This window comes from Carica papaya, chromosome 8, assembly GCF_054855325.1.
Source record: "Carica papaya isolate Zhongbai chromosome 8, ASM5485532v1, whole genome shotgun sequence".
NCBI lineage: Eukaryota > Viridiplantae > Streptophyta > Magnoliopsida > Brassicales > Caricaceae > Carica > Carica papaya.
The window spans coordinates 28,421,882-28,434,497 of record NC_142316.1 but is presented as its reverse complement, the minus strand read 5'-3'; the positions used below and the strand labels follow the sequence as shown (position 1 = coordinate 28,434,497).

Below are 12,616 nucleotides of genomic sequence, written 5' to 3'. Positions count from 1 at the left end.
ATGGGTACACCAGATAATTGATTTTATATAATTTTTATGAGAAAAGGAAAAATAATTTTTGAAGGGAAATAAAAAATAAAAATGAGCTGACACAGAGAACATCTAGGGAAGTGAGAAAGAGAAGAGGGCAAAGCAAGGAACTTTGGAAATCCAGAATGGAGTGTAATTCCAATCTGTCCTCATACAACCAAAGTAAAGAATAACAGAACTGTACCATTTTGCCCTATAATCTTCACACCAATAAAGCTAAAGTTTCAGTCCTTGTATTGGAGACTGGAAACACTCTCTTCTTCTCTCACCTCTATTTTTTTATTTTTCTCTTCAAAAAAATTTTAAAATAGCAGCATGATTTCATCACTACCCAGTATTTATATCACCATTACCACATGGGCAAAACTTTAAGAAAATCCAACCAGTTTCTCTGTTTTCTTTAATCACCTCATGCCTGGGAACCTCTGCTTGTCAGAACATAAAAACCAACAAGGTATTAGAAACTGAGGCAGTAGAATTAGAAACAGAGAGAGAGAGAGACTGAAAGTTGAGAGATTGTTCTTCTTCTTCTTCTTCTCATTTTTTTCTTTTTTTTGTGTGTATTCTTATTCTTATTTTGGGGGGTTTGAATTGAATAGCTTTGGAAATGGTGAGAGTGGAACTGGGTTCCTTAGAATGGTGATTATATGCTGGGTGGATTTGATGGGAGATGTGTTTCAATGGGCAAGAACGAGGAATAAACAGTCTTATTTTTTTCATCACACAACAAGACAGAACCAATGTATACGACAATTGCATACAGATTTAGTCGGAGAAACATCAAAAGAAAATTCCTCAAATATGGCGTCTAGCTGGTCTAAGATCTTCCCCCTCATTCCTCTTTTTGTATTCTTTCTTCTTGTTGCTTCTTCATTTTCTCCCGTCTATTCCTTGGAAACAAACAATTCACATGCAACCAATCAAACTTTCCGGCCGGAGAAAGAGTTGCAGAAGTTGAAAAGAATAAGACAACACCTCAGCAGGATCAACAAGCCTGCTGTCAAGACAATTCAGGCAATTCCCTTCATCTTCATCTCTGCTTTCTTATCATAATCTCACATTCCTTTTTCCATCTGTCTTTTGAGACTCACATGTTTGTGTTGTTTTCTCCTTCTTTTCCTTTTTCGGTGTGTTTATGGGATGCAGAGTCCGGATGGTGATATAATCGATTGTGTTTTATCTCATCATCAACCAGCTTTCGATCATCCTCTTTTGAGAGGACAGAAACCCTTGGTGAGTGAATTTTGCTCTGTTTTTTTTTTTTTTTTTTTTTCCCTAATTTTACTGTGCTTTAAATCTCTTTCTGCTCATACATTGGATTTGACCAAATTGAATTTATCATGTTAAAATTGCAGGATCTACCAGAGAGACCAGGAGGCCGTAACCCAACAGGTTCGATGTCTGAAACATTCCAGTTATGGAGTTTGTCAGGGGAAACATGTCCCGGGGGGACAATTCCAATCAGGAGAACAAATGAAGAGGACATGTTAAGGGCAAGTTCTCTTCGACGATTTGGAAGGAAAATAAGACGTGTTAGAAGAGATTCAAGTGGCAATGATCATGAAGTACGTATATACAAATACCCACCAGAAAAAAAAACAAAAATTAACAGTAAACTACTGGGTAAATTAGATTTATTTTTTCTTTTTATTTTTTGTTTTCAATTCTTCAAAATAGTGAAGGAAAGTGGTCAAAGAAAATGGCAGAGGAGGCATGGTAGTTGTTTCTCTTTCTTGGAGTCCCCTTTTTCAAAAGATGACCAGCTTGTTTAGCACATAAAAGAATGAGCGAAGGAGTTGAGATACAAAAGCACTGCTTTCTTCTTGGATGGACCTAAAGAGACATAATTTGCTTCTTCTTTTATGTTCCTTTTTCTTTCAAATCTCTCTTATATTTAAAAAAAAAGAAAAAAGAAAAAAGAAAATTCAGTCTGCAATTTGAAAAAATCAAAAACACCAAACTGGGAGTTTTCTGGTGTTCTCAGTTCTCTTTTTGAAATTTAGTAGTTGGGTTTCATTTACATAACCATTTTCTAGTTGTAGTGATTAAAGACTTCCATGGTTTAAACAATATATATGTGTGTGTTAATCCCAGTGAGTTTGACGATTGGTAATTGTTTATGGGTTGCAGCACGCTGTTGGATACGTGAGTGGAGAGCAATATTTTGGAGCAAAGGCGAGCATAAACGTGTGGGCACCCCGAGTTTCAAATCAAAATGAATTTAGCTTATCACAAATGTGGATCATCTCTGGTTCTTTTGGTAATGATCTTAACACCATTGAAGCTGGTTGGCAGGCAAGTCTGTCATTATATCTCATCTCTATGTCTCTCCTCATATCAATTTTTTTCATTTTCAGAATACAAAAATTCAAATTAAATCAAACACTGTTAAATTCTCTTGCTATTTTCATTGTATTTTTGTAGCCATGGAAGCTAAATATTTTCATTTAATTGTCCGCAGGTAAGCCCAGAGTTGTACGGGGATAGCTATCCTAGGTTCTTTACTTATTGGACGGTGAGTATATTATATATAATTTTATGCATATATATATATATATATATATTCATTTGTTATCCATGAATTGAATTCCTCGCTTGAAGCATAAGAAAATATAATAAGGAATGATGAGTTTTCATGATTATTGTTGCAGAGTGACGCGTATCAAGCTACTGGCTGCTACAATCTGCTGTGCTCCGGTTTTGTTCAGACTAATAATAGAATTGTAATCGGAGCTGCAATTTCTCCAACCTCATCCTATAATGGCGGCCAATTTGATATCAGCTTATTGATTTGGAAGGTAAACATATATATCTATATATATAAATATATATTGTGGATTAAACCAAATGGAAGTAATTAAGATAAGTCAGAAAAAAGAAACTACTGAATTGGCAGTTTTTACGGTTATTTAGTGAAGGTTAAGGGTGGGTCATTGGGAAGAGATGTTTACCCACTCATGTGTGTACACGTGGACTCCTGACCATCCGATCTAAATACTTTTTATCCAAGTTGGAAAAGTCAAAGCAATGGTGATGGTCAAAGTTGATCCTCCGTACACCTGGCATATTATGATTAGATTGGCTGCACCTAAAATGGGTACAGAGAAGAATGGCTAATAAGTAATTATCAATAACTTTAATGATGATGATATACGAATAGAGATATTAGAATACAATATACATGATACATGCTCGCGTGCACTGCTACATCTAAACAATGTGTAATTTCCTATACGCGCGCTTTTGTGCTTTTGAGATTCTCTTTTTTTTTTTAAAATAAAAAATAAAAAATGAAAAATAAAAAAAGAAAAAAAAGGAAAGAGAAAAATTTCCAATTGAGTAGTGACCACTCACTCTTTTATTTTTCATTATTTTCATGAACTTTGTCACCTTATACTTCAACAACCATTGCACTTTTTTTACTCCATGACATTTCTGCAAACCAAGATTGCTTTTTTCTTTCTTTCTTCTTTTTGTTTTTGTTTTTTAAATCTTTTAAAACCCTCCAAGCTTTTTCTTCTTTTTACATATTACTTTGTTATATACATTAACTATACACTTTTTTTTTATAAAAATCTGGATTTAAATTGTGGATTGTGTGTGTGTGTGTGTTTTTTATTTTTATTTTTTTAAAGTTGTTATGGTATGTGTGTCATCTTTTATTAACACGAGTAAAGAGTTTGAAAATGTTCCTTTTATTTGAAATTTGATGTGAAAGGTTAATGGGTAATGCAGGATCCGAAGCATGGAAATTGGTGGCTAGAATTCGGGTCGGGTGTTCTAGTCGGGTACTGGCCATCATTTTTGTTTACCCACTTGAGAGATCATGCAAGCATGGTACAGTTTGGTGGAGAAGTGGTCAACTCCAGGCCGTCTGGTTCGCATACATCCACACAAATGGGAAGCGGCCATTTCGCCGGCGAAGGGTTTGGAAAAGCTTCTTATTTTAGGAACCTGCAGGTTGTTGATTGGGATAATAACTTAATCCCATTATCAAATCTAAGGGTTTTAGCTGACCATCCAAACTGCTACGACATTCAAGGAGGGATCAACAGAGTCTGGGGCAATTATTTTTACTACGGAGGACCTGGAAGAAATGGGAGGTGTCCCTAAACCAAAAATTAATTAAAGGGTATATAATATATATATATATATATATATATATATAGGGCTGCAAAGCTTTTTTTTTTTTTTTCTTTCTTTTTTTAAAAGTAATTAATTATTAATATATTCTTCACTTTTTTTCGACTCCTTTTTTGTTAAATTTTCTGGGTGATTTTGGGTTTTCTTTTCTCCAGATCATTGAGTGAGTTTTTTTTGGGTAATTCTCATAATTATTTCTCCTTATTATTAATCCAATTTTTTTCTTCTCGATTATGTTCTTTTTTTGGGTTAACTAACGGGTGATATTCCATTAATTACACCACCTTTAGAGGACTTATCTGTAAATGTGGAGTAAAGGAAATAGTTAATATACTATGGATTTTTGGTCTCTTTTTCTCCCTTGTCTCAGCTTTCAAGTTAATTTCTTTTCTAAAGGAATGAAAAGGTTGGCAACTTCAGACTTTTGAGTTATCAAAGTTCAGTTCAAATTGGGTAAGGGAAAAAGAAAAGGGGTGAAGAGGAGGGAGGGTTCAGTTTGGGTCTTGATGAATCCCTCACATAAATTCATAATTCTTCCATACTAAAACTTAGGTGTGGTGTTGTCAGTGGTAAATATAGGTGGATCCCATTTTCTGCAAGTACTTTGTTGAAAACTTGAAACCCTCCTGACGCTTGCCTGCCCAATCTTTCACATAATTAGGTCTTCTGCAATCTTTGGTTAATTTAATGGTTTTAATACTTCAACTTTAAAAGTTCTATAAGCTATATATAGCACATGTAATTAGTTGAGCATTATGCATGCAGACCCAATTGGAGAAGAACCAACAGTAAAGAAATTAGTTGAGCATTATCCATATATACAATATATATATATATATATATATATGGAAACAACAAATAAAGAAAAGGAATGGGAATGAGCAAGATCGGAAATGCGTTCCCACGAGAAATTGTTTGAACTTGGAGACTATCTTTTGCTTAAAGCTTACGTTCACAATCACCTAAAGTCAGCCAACAGAACTCGTGTAGTAATAAATGCGAGCCTTACCTAAAACCCAAGAATCTCCTCCAATTAGTGTCAACTACATTAAACCGACCCTATAATCATTTACTCAATCCCATTCACACACGAAACTCTGCGCCGATGAAACTCTGCGCCGATCGAAAAGCCTCTCTCCTAGCTAACTACCTTTAAAACAATATATATGTGTGTGTATATATGTCATCCCTACAATTATTTCAGGTTTCTCGGTAAGAAATTAACTTTGGAATAGTTACTTGTTATTAATTAAGGTGACAAAGAAATGATGATGATGATGATGATGATCAAAATGTGAAAGAAGTCACTTGTGGAAGATGTAGGAAATGGAAAGAGAGAAGAAATAAAGTTGAGTCGGTGCAGTGGCAAGCACTCAAAAACATCATCTTTACTTGAACGGCAAGAGTATTTGGATGAGGTTATAATGGAAGCACCACTGAGAATACAAATACTATGGTGGGATACTTGAATTAAATAGCCGTAGCTATCTCAATTAGCCCCACCAGCCATTGTCGCAACTCCAATCACAAAGGCTAGCAACATTTATCAATTTAAAATCAGATTGAATCCAAGTAGATTAAAGATCAAGGATAATTTATATGTATATTGTTTTTAAAATTTTGATTCATTCTACTCTTCTATGATCTAAATAGTTTTCTTAGTCCCCTATTGTATGGGACAAGGATCGGGCCAAATATTATTTGATGTGGCTTATTTTTTAGTCCAAAACCAGAATAAGACTATTTCTACACGAGAATTAAAAAATAAATTATCATCTAAACAAAATTTAGAATGAAAAAAACAGCTCAAAAATGAATATTGAGTGAGATTTAAGCATGTCTGCTAAAGAATTAAAACAAGAGGATTTTATCCCTTGATTGGAAGGGGGGGTCACTTCCGGGCCTTCGGTAGACCAGCCCACCAGAGATCACTAATGGGCTAAAGTAATCAAATGGGCTAACCCAAGCTTTAAATCCAAAACGAGATAATCTTCTGAACCCACCAAGTATTTAAAATATCTTTACTTTTTATCTTTTATATAAAATCCAATATTGAATGCGCTACGTACAGTGTACTCTTTTTGACTGAATGGAAGTGTTCAAAGATTTACCACGTCTATATGTATATATACATATCATAAGATATTTTGAGTCTCCTTATTAAGTGATTTTATAAATTAGAAGGCGATTGGGATCGGAACCATATATCCCATCTTTAATCACACCCTCCTTGCTGTTGAGCTCATTTAAGGCCTTCCCCGTGTCCCATTCTTAATTGAAAGGGATGGATATCTGCGTATTTTTTTTCTAATAATTAATATGACCAAAGAACTTTTTACACTTCTTTTTTTTAAAAAATTAAATAATTTCTTTTAACGTTAATAATTATTTTCTATTTATGTTAAAAAATTATTTTATCACGTGAAAATTCCCTATAAATTGAGCACGTGTAAAAGCAATTTCGTAAAATTCTAAATAATTTATTATGACGATAAAAAAGCAAATAAAGAAAAAGTAAAAGGGTTCACCAACTACGGCCAATTTTGGATGCGCCGCGTAACCAAGACTTTATTTATTTAATTTTTTAATGTAAGTAAAAAGAAAAATAAATGAACATTTAAATAGTGGCGCGGCACATGCGCCCACAACTCACCGCCCATATCATATCATATTAAACAAAAAAAATAATAATAAACCTGTTTTCTGACGTGCAAATTGTAATTTTTTTAATGAATAATATATTAATTATTTTATAATAAAAAGTAATAAATTATTATTAATAAGCGGACGAGTATCTTCTTGCAAATAGAGTAAAAAACTTTTAAAAAACGTGAACTCCAATTCCCTAACTTTTATTTATTTAATCTTTACTTTGAGGGGTATATTTCCTTATTTCTTTTAAATAAATTAAAGGTTTTTGAAATATATTCTCACAATTCATTTTTTTTATAAAAAAAATCTCCACTTTTTATGGTTAACTTTTCAAAAAATCTTTTATTATTATTATAATAAAAAAATTAATTATAATCTAAACGATAATAAATATAAATTTTATAGTTATATAAATAATTAAAAGTTTTATTTATTGTAATAATTATTTTAAGTTATTAATAAAAATTTAGAATCAAATATCATTATATGCAATGTATCAATATTTATTATAAATAAGTATATGTTTTCATATAAGAAAACATTAATATTAAAGATAACTTTAAGTTCTTGATATAAATAAATTATTGATTGCAAAAATTTATTTTAGTTATTATTAAATGTTTCATACACATATTTATATATATATATAAATAAATGTATAAAATATTTGAAAAGTAGCAATGTGGGTTTTGGAGAACGTAAGTATACATTTATTTTATCAATAAATTGAGTAGGAGCGGAAGATGTAAATTCAACAATAAAAGAAACGTCCGTAGAAATTTTGAGACTTTTCAACTCTACGAAATTCGGAGCTTGCTTGGGATCTTTGAAATTTTGGCACGAGAGAAGGGTAAAAAAATGTATTTAACGCGAAGGAAGGTAAAAGACTAAGCAGTAAAAAAAAAAAAAAAAAAAAAAAAAATAGAGTGGAGGAGAATTGGAAGTATTAAAACACGTGTGTGGGGGAAGGGATAAGGGTTGGTTTTGTTGGCAGCTGAGTCTGACAGAACCTTCCAGCACTTATCCAGAACATCACTGCTGGATGGGTAGATAGAAACTACTAGAATCTTAACTAACCAACCACCTTTTCCTTTTTCATAAATAATTTTTCTTTTAAGACAAAATTTATTACTATATAAAATATATATTTCCAGCAGGGAAAAAAAAAAAAAAAAAGAAGTCTCCACTCACAATTTGTTCAACAACAATCACCCGTTTATTTTTATTTTTATTTTTATCAGTAAAACAGACAGAGAGATGCATTGGGGATTAGATTTTCCCTATGTTTAAGTGGGTCCCGCTTTATTTGGCTCCACATTTTATCGGAGCGGTTCCAACTAGGACAACTGGCACCATTCACAACCAGTTGCACTTTCCTCCTTTTTCTTGCTGAGGGGGTAAAAAAGACCTGGGAGAGAAAGACAACATGGAGAATGAATGAATAGTGTGAGTTATTGATTGGCAGGGAAATTTGTTTGTTTGCTGCTCTCTCTCTCTCTCTCTCTCTCTCTCTCTTCTTATGATTAGGTGGGTGATGAGAAAATTGTGGGAAACCCAATTTCAAAGTTACAAGATATTAAGAGAAGAAGAAAAAAAAAAAAAAAAAAAAACTGTAACGTAAGGTTCTCTTTCCTGTATACAAATACCACCGTTTCTTTTACCCCTTCTATGCAAGGATCATAGAAGGGGATCACAGGAGGAGGAGGGCTTGTTGACTTTTTAAGCAGAGGAGCCTTCTTTGACTTCTTTTTTTTTCTCGGAGAAGAAGGCTCTGGTTTTTCCTTTTTTTTTTTTTTGGCTTCATTTTTGCCTTTTTGGAGTAGTTTGTGTGCGAGGATGATAAGGTGGTGTATGATATCTGCTCTGCAATGGACAGAGCTGTTCGTCAGCTCTTTGGTGCATTTGCTTTATGGGTTTTACATATTCAGCAGCGCTGTCGCTGGCGATCTCTCTCAAGCTTTGAACGAATGCCTTTTCAGGCCTAACATCAATCTTGAGCTTCAGGAGGCAGACCCAACAGCAAAATCAACCAATGTTGTCGGTCTGCCTCCGATCGTGTTAGTTCATGGAATCTTTGGATTTGGCAAAGGGGTAAAATGGATTTTATTGTTCCCCGTCAATTGGGTTTTAATTTTTTTGGCTCCTTTTCCATTTTATGCTGCAAAAATTTATCTGTTCTTCATATTGTTCCTCAATGTGAGTTTTGATTTTGTGTGTTCTCTAAACCTCAGAAATTGGGAGGATTGTCTTATTTCGCCGGGGCAGAGAAGAAAGACGAGAGGGTTCTCGTGCCCGATTTAGGTTCATTAACCAGCATATATGATAGGTATATTTCTGAATAAAGCAGGGATTGCAATTTTCTTTTGCTAATTCTGCCTCTCTGTGATGTTTACTGGTTGTCTTCCAAAAAATGGGGTTTTGGGGGGTTTCAGAGCTCGCGAGTTGTTCTACTATTTGAAAGGCGGACAAGTTGATTACGGTGAAGAACATAGCAACGCCTGCGGACACTCTCAATTTGGACGAATTTATGAAGAGGGTTAGCAAGTTCATCCTGCTTTCGGCATGCTTTGTTGCCTTTTCACTGTTTTATGGGGAATTCTTTTTCATGTAGAATTCTGAAACGGGTTTTTGTTTGTTTACAAAATGGGACACAGGGCATTACCCTGAATGGGACGAGGACCATCCTATTCATTTTATTGGGCACTCAGCCGGAGCACAGGTTGTTCGTGTCTTGCAGCAAATGCTCGCCGATAAGGTTAGTTTCTTTCACTGTGAGATAGCCGTAATTGTCACTATTCTGCCTTTTAACTTTTGCATTCCTCTGGTAAGTCAATTCGTTCCATTTATGTACACAATATGAAACTTTTCAGGCATTCAAAGGTTATGAGAACACGAATGAGAATTGGATATTAAGTGTAACATCGTTATCTGGGGCATTCAATGGGACTACAAGAACCTACTTGGATGGAATGCAGTAAGTTCTTTTTGAACTTTGTTTTCAGGTTTTAGTTGTTTTATCCAGGTTTTAGTTACACGGAAATCCTACGACTGAATGGCGAGGGAGAGATGTAACTTGGTTTTCTTTTGAGAAATATGTAACAAAAGCATTGAACAAATAAAATATTAGAACCAAAACCAAGGTAGAATCCCGAATATGTTACATGCTGAGAAGTCAAGTTGATTATATAAGTTTCAGCCTGGATTTCCATTTCTGTTTTGAATGATGCTTTACTCCTTGAGAATTTCTACCTAGCATATTCATTGGCTACTATTCCCTCAAAAGAAAGGCATTATTGATCACTCGTAGTGCTGAATAGTTGGGAACTTTTCTTTTCCAGGCCAGAGGATGGAAGAACCATGAAACCTATAAGTCTGTTACAGCTGTGCCGTTTAGGAGTGATAATTTATGAATGGTTGGATATTCCTTGGTTAAAGTCCTATTACAATTTCGGGTTTGATCACTTCAACATGTCCTGGAAGAAAATGGGTGTCTGGGGTCTTGTTGATTGCCTCCTTGGAAATGCAGGTCCATTTGCTTCGGGGGATTGGATCCTCCCAGATCTTACAATTCAAGGATCCATGAGACTAAATGCCTATCTGCAGACCTTCCCAAACACATTCTATTTCAGCTATGCTACTAAGAGAACGAGGGAGATACTGGGTGTTACTCTTCCTTCTGGAATCCTCGGAATCCACCCAATGCTGTTTCTCAGAGTGTTGCAGATGACTCAGTGGCGTCATCCTCCCGATGTCACCCCACCATACAAAGGCTACAGGTTTGTGTTTGTACACCATGTATTCTGTTACATCAGTTTCTTGATTGCTCATAGGCTTTTGGTTTGACAAAACTGTAATGACTTGATATGCTTGGATTAGAATATTTATGATATTTGAATGAAGTTTCTTCCTGAATTTTTATTTAAACATTGATTTCTAATCACTATACAGAAGTCTCTGGAACTTAGTGATTCTGGTATTTATTCTATCATATTCTTACCATTTCACTGTAATTTGAAAGAATTCCATATTCATTTTGAACAGCAACTGTGCCTCTTGAAGCTTTCCTGGCCACAAAAATATTCAAAGCACATCATGATTCACGTCGTAATTGCATGTGCAGGGATGAGGATTGGCAGGACAATGATGGAGCATTGAACACCATATCCATGACTCATCCTCGGATCCCAGTTGAACATCCAAGCCGTTTTATTGTGAATGATTCTGAATGCCAACCATTGCAACCAGGCATCTGGTTAGTGTTTTCCTGCTGTAGTTAGCTCTCTCTCTCTCTCTCTCACGTTAATTAACCAAATCATATTTGTAACCTTGAGCTTAAAATTTCATTACCTAGAACTAGGACAATTTTACTTGTATGCTACCTCTCTGTAAATATGCATTTTAATGAAGTTCATAGTTTTTATCATCACAATCATGAGATCTCCTGGAAACTGAGTTTCAAGCTTGTTTAGAATTCTGAAGACCTCAACGGTTGATCACAGTTTTAAACCATGATAATAGACCAACTTCAAGTTACCTTATCAATTAACAGAATTGGAAGTAGGGGTCTATTTTGGGTCAAATTACGAAAGCCATCAGTCATGGTAATGCCATACATATTCCACAAGCAACATGGTAGTCTTAGATAAAATGCTTGTGATGTCTCCTACCCCACAGTGCTATTGTAAGATGAGTGCAATGCAAAGAACTGTTTACAAACAGGACCTTGTCATTAATTTTCACTAGTTCATGTTCCCGTCTTCATCAACTATAATCAAGGGCTTGATATTTTAGCCATAGCTTTGTCTACCTTCATATTAATCTTGAAACTATGAGTTGCCAAAAGGCTGCTGGCTAGCCAAGAAAGAGGAGATTAAAATTTATTGTTATATGAGCTAACATAAAGGATGGCCTTTGGTTAAATGTGCAGGTACTACAAAATTGTTGAAGCAGATCACATATTGTTTATAGTGAACAGGGAAAGAGCAGGAGTTCAATTTGATTTGATATACGACAGCATTTTTCAACGTTGTAGAAAGCATGTATTTAGGAAGAGTCCTCAAACTGTACCAAACGAAGCTCCACACGCGTAGGAAAATGAAGAGAAAATATATATGGGGAAAGGGTTTATTCTGACTCTTTTTTTCCTGGTCAAGCCTATGTTGTAAATATATAAATTGATCGATTTGATCTTGTTCTTTTGCCTTTCTATTTAGTAGTACCAAGGATGGATTAACTTATCTGTGTTAGGTCGTTTTTATATTAGGTGTTGTTATTTACTTGGGAATAGGCATTCTTAGGGAGAAAGTAGAGATGAAACTTCTTTGTTGTGAGAGAGAAATTAAACTGAAATTCCCAGGTAACCCATCTCCCTCTTCTTCTTTTACTTTGTCTGCCTGGAGTATTTGTTTGCTGGATTTTCTTTTATAGCAAAAGAAGAGATATTAAATGGGTGTGATAGAATAATGAACAACATGTTTTAGCCATTTGAAGCCGAATGTGGATTGTTTGAGAGTGACCCAGTTCCATCACTGTCATACTGTTGCAAGAGAAGCAATTTGGAGTTGGGAATTTTCGTAAACAAAAACATAGCTATAGTAGAGTGTTATAGGGCTCGTCAAGAGACAAAATGCCTTCAGAGAAGTGTGAAAGGGGCATGAGTGGTATTGTGATATTGTGTTGCGTTGGAGCCAAACATGCCAGAAGGCAGAACATGTTGGTGCTGAACAAGGGATGTCGGGGGAGAAAAGTGGGAGTTGAGGGAGACATGTCGTTGTGGGTAATGGCTAAGACC

The 12,616-nt window shown here is 34.8% G+C and overlaps 2 protein-coding genes across 3 annotated transcripts; both read left to right on the top strand.

Annotated features, from left to right (window-relative positions):
* The first annotated feature begins 107 nt into the window (after nt 1–107).
* On the top strand, nt 108–4,524 carry LOC110813166 (carboxyl-terminal proteinase, putative (DUF239)). The gene is made up of 7 exons (XM_022040195.2): nt 108–1,044; nt 1,177–1,263; nt 1,386–1,595; nt 2,161–2,325; nt 2,492–2,545; nt 2,682–2,828; nt 3,766–4,524. The coding sequence occupies exons 1-7, from the start codon at nt 667–669 to the stop codon at nt 4,141–4,143; spliced, it is 1,419 nt and encodes a 472-aa protein (XP_021895887.1). The 5' UTR covers nt 108–666; the 3' UTR covers nt 4,144–4,524.
* Nucleotides 4,525–8,273: 3,749 nt separating this feature from the next.
* On the top strand, nt 8,274–12,208 carry LOC110813145 (alpha/beta-Hydrolases superfamily protein). Of its 2 annotated transcripts, XM_022040171.2 has the most exons (8): nt 8,281–8,916; nt 9,057–9,151; nt 9,258–9,361; nt 9,480–9,580; nt 9,696–9,799; nt 10,164–10,601; nt 10,946–11,077; nt 11,753–12,208. In XM_022040171.2, the coding sequence occupies exons 1-8, from the start codon at nt 8,662–8,664 to the stop codon at nt 11,913–11,915; spliced, it is 1,392 nt and encodes a 463-aa protein (XP_021895863.2). In that variant the 5' UTR covers nt 8,281–8,661; the 3' UTR covers nt 11,916–12,208. The 2 variants fall into 2 exon arrangements, with proteins under 2 accessions (XP_088066560.1, XP_021895863.2); XM_088210434.1 differs by lacking the exon at nt 11,753–12,208 and having other exon boundaries at nt 8,274–8,916; nt 10,867–11,004.
* Nucleotides 12,209–12,616: the final 408 nt, after the last annotated feature.

Bases quoted from the DNA above. Each gene is read 5' to 3' on its own strand.
- LOC110813145 (XM_022040171.2), top strand. From the start codon at position 8,662: ATGATAAGGTGGTGTATGATATCTGCTCTGCAATGGACAGAGCTGTTC. The intron at 8,917-9,056 runs GTAAAATGGATT...TCTAAACCTCAG, and splicing joins TCTTTGGATTTGGCAAAGGG to AAATTGGGAGGATTGTCTTA. The intron at 9,800-10,163 runs GTAAGTTCTTTT...TTTCTTTTCCAG, and splicing joins ACCTACTTGGATGGAATGCA to GCCAGAGGATGGAAGAACCA.
- LOC110813166 (XM_022040195.2), top strand. From the start codon at position 667: ATGGTGATTATATGCTGGGTGGATTTGATGGGAGATGTGTTTCAATGG. The intron at 1,045-1,176 runs GCAATTCCCTTC...TATGGGATGCAG, and splicing joins CTGCTGTCAAGACAATTCAG to AGTCCGGATGGTGATATAAT. The intron at 2,546-2,681 runs GTGAGTATATTA...TTATTGTTGCAG, and splicing joins GGTTCTTTACTTATTGGACG to AGTGACGCGTATCAAGCTAC.